The 3,715-nt window shown below is 29.7% G+C and overlaps 1 protein-coding gene across 1 annotated transcript; it reads left to right on the top strand.

Moving 5' to 3' along the window:
* Window positions 1-2,064: 2,064 nt before the first annotated feature.
* Window positions 2,065-2,890, top strand: LOC123296478. The gene has a single exon (XM_044877961.1). It carries the CDS (start codon window positions 2,228-2,230, stop codon window positions 2,888-2,890), a length of 663 nt encoding a protein of 220 aa, XP_044733896.1. The 5' UTR covers window positions 2,065-2,227.
* The last annotated feature ends 825 nt before the right edge of the window (window positions 2,891-3,715 follow it).

Genomic DNA, 3,715 nt, shown 5'->3' with positions numbered 1-3,715 from the left:
TTGAAGAATATCAACCCACTTGTATGATCCATTAAGTGAAAATTGTTTATATAACATATTTTTCAATGTTCTATTGAAACGTTCTATAATTGCACATTTTTTTGTAGAATAACTTGGATAAATATTAATTTTATACTCTTTCATTAACTTCAGAAAATGTGAATTGAAGAATTCTTTCCCTTGATCAATATGCAGATTCTTAGGTGGTGTAGTTCTTTCCAATATTTTTTCAAATGCATTTGTTACCTCTTTCCCAGTTTTTGTTTTCAGAGGTTCACAATAAGCAAATTTAGAAAAACAATTGATTACAGTAAGTATATATTTATAGCCCTTATTTTCTTTGGAATAATTTGTTATTTCTACTAAATCAGCTTCAAATAAATCATCTATTCCAAATAGTTTATATTTACGTCTAGGAAAGTTTACTCTAGCAGGTTTATGAATTTCATTTACAATTTCAGATTTTTCCATTATACACTGATTAAATGCAATGCTAATTATAATTTTATACAATAAATTAACAATTAATATTAAAAATATTGCATATGAAGCATATGTATTCACGTTGACATTCATTCTGATAATAATTTAACCGTTAACGATTTGTTTTATAAATAGAGAAAAATTAAGCTATAATACCACGCCCTCTCAATTCTGATAAAATGCTTATTATCTCATTTTCTAAGCCTAAATTTCCAGCGAGCTTTTCCGAATTTAAAAGCTTAAGACGTTATATTAATTTATTTGGATCAGTGTAATAAATTACTTTTGGCTTATGCAAGCTACGGTATGATATCCCCTCGCCTTCATGAAACAATTTTGAAATAATATCACGATATTTATTACTTCGTTCACCAGAAATTTGACCATTGCTCTTAAATTTTTTACGATGTACATTTGTTAGCTGAAGTATATGTTTATATGTTTCTAGATCTGCTTCATCATAATTTTGAGATTTTTTCTTGAATAATAATTCACAAAGCCCTTCAGTTAGCTGAAACATTTTTCCGTTAAGCTTCATATAGTCATTTTGAAAATCAACACTTGAATTTCCTATTTTCCAATCATCTTTCTCTCTACTAACACCAAAAATGTATTTTTTATCTGTTGAATTTAAATATTTTTGCATATATTTAAGTACATTGGGACCATATTTTGCTTCTAATGATGAGTCATCCTCTTTTTTAATGTCTAATATTTCTCTTTCATTTTTTATTTCATCTTTGATTAAAGGAGCTTTGGTTATTTTTTCAGATAACTCCTAAATCGGTTGTATAATGGGTTTGTATAGTGTTTGTAAATTTTGTTCCAATCTCTGCTCGCCACGTTTCAATAATAAATATTTGGCTCTTATATTTTTTCTGGCACTAATTATCCTGTGTTTAATTTGTCGCTCCTTTTCTATTTATTCATCCATTCTGAACAACTAACGATTTACATCTGATGCAGTTTAACCAACATCTTATGTATTTATAATTATATACTTATCAAACCCACACCTATATCGTCCATTATTTAATTCAGACTCCTTATCGATAACAATAAAACCATATTTATTCTTCCAGCATTCGCCACAAAGTGTACAAAATTTTTCAAAACTCATATCACCAATAACATGATTATCGAAAACATGTCTTAGATTCAATGTATCTTGTTTTAATAAAATAATCACATTACAATTGTCACGTAAATTTTGTTTATGTGCTGCAGAATATGTTTGAATAAGAAAAAACATATCCAATTTTTTATGTCTCCCTCTTGAGTAATAGTTTTTAATTACTTCTTGATCTGAATTAGCATTCACATCATCAAAAATCACTAACGAATTGGGTTTTACATCTTCAGATGTTGGAAATGATAATATATCATTAGTCATATACATAGTGATAGGCTTTAATGGTTTGATAACATCTTTCAACAATTTATATTTCGGTTGATCAATAGTTTTAGAATAAATGTATATATTTTCAAAGCTCACACCACGTTTTTCAAAAATATGTGATAACAAAATATTTGTTTTGCCTCCACCGCTAGGTCCTGCAATCAAAACTCTCAACTGATTTGGAAATAATTTTCCATGTCGCCTTCTTCCAGATTGGTTTTGCTCATCAAAATTCTCAACTTTTAATTTTGATGGTTGCTGCACGGTCTTCATGGTATAAATGTATAAAAGCGCCTCACAACAATCATTTTATATTATTCTCCATTGGTATGCGAGAGTGTATAGATGTTGCGCTATAAGGGAGGAGGTTTGCTTAATAAATTAATTAACAAATTACCATTTGAAGCTCATATTCCTGGTTATCAATATTGTGGGCCTGGTACCAAATTGCAAAAAAAATTAGAGAGAGGTGTTAGCGGCATTAACAAATTGGATGATTTTTGCAAATTTCATGATATTGCCTATGATACGTATACAGATATAAACAAGAGACACGAAGCAGATAAAATTTTAGCAGAACAAGCTTGGAGTAGAGTTAAAAGTAAAGACGCCACCTGGAGGGAAAAAGCTGCTGCCTGGGCTGTTACTAATATTATGAAGGGTAAAGTAAAAACTGGATCCGGTTTAAAAACAAAGAAAAAAACGAATGTTGAAACAAAAAAAGGAGGAAAGTTACTAATTGGTAAAAAGAAAATTGAAAAATCAAAGAAAAAGAGTAAAAGAATTATACCAACTAGAAAAATTGGAGGTGCTCTTCCATTAGCTCTAATCCCTGTAATTGCAGGTGCAGTGACAGCAGTATTAGGTGGCGTTAAAACTGTAAATGATATAAGAAATTCTAAAAAAGCATTAGAAGAAACTATACGTCACAATAAAAAATTGGAAGAATCAGCTGTTAAAGGGCGGGGTTTTTATTTAAGACCATATCAAAAGAAGAAGAAACCTTAAGATTACTACAGAAATTACCGATTCGAGCATTAACTGATTTAGAATTAGATAGTTTTGGTAAAAAATATATTAAACACTTTAGGGGTGTATACATGCGAAATACCCTACCAAAAAAACCTTTACAAAAAGAATGTGCCATAGTAAATCTTGCTAGTTCATCATCAAGAGGATCTCACTGGATTTACTTCTTCAAGAAAAACTCTAAAATATATTATTTTGATAGTTATGGAGATGTACCCCCACCACTTGAAATAATAACTTATCTAGGAAAAAATATTCTATATAACTATAACAGTTTTCAAAAAAGCGGATCAATTTGTGGACACCTTTGTCTAGCATTTTTACTATTTATTACAAATACTTAATATGGCCTACACATTATCCTTAAAAGGTAATCAATCGGAATTAAAGCAAAATTTTTTCCCTCCAATTCAGCTAGATGGTAATTATTCTTGCGGATTGGTGAGCTTCATTGCATTCAACACAATCCCAAACATTAGCGATTTCAACAACCATTTTAAATATGGTAGCACATCATATTATGTGCCTACAGGTACTTACGAAATGGATGCACTTATTAAACTACTTGAAGGAGAATTTCCCTCAATCAAGTTTACCGTAAACTTAAATACATACCAAATTGACATTAAAGGAAAATACACCATTCATTTCGAAGTAGAAAATACAATTGCAAAATTGCCTTTTTTCAAGATCAAAAACTTCCAATAATACACGAATCTCCAATAGTGGTAGAAAGTGGTTATCGCATTGTGGATATTCCTAGTGAAATAATATATTTACCTGTAAACACTAGGGAAATAACTC

Source organism: Chrysoperla carnea, chromosome 1 (assembly GCF_905475395.1).
Source record: "Chrysoperla carnea chromosome 1, inChrCarn1.1, whole genome shotgun sequence".
NCBI lineage: Eukaryota > Metazoa > Arthropoda > Insecta > Neuroptera > Chrysopidae > Chrysoperla > Chrysoperla carnea.
This window is presented reverse-complemented; position numbering and strand designations above follow the sequence as displayed.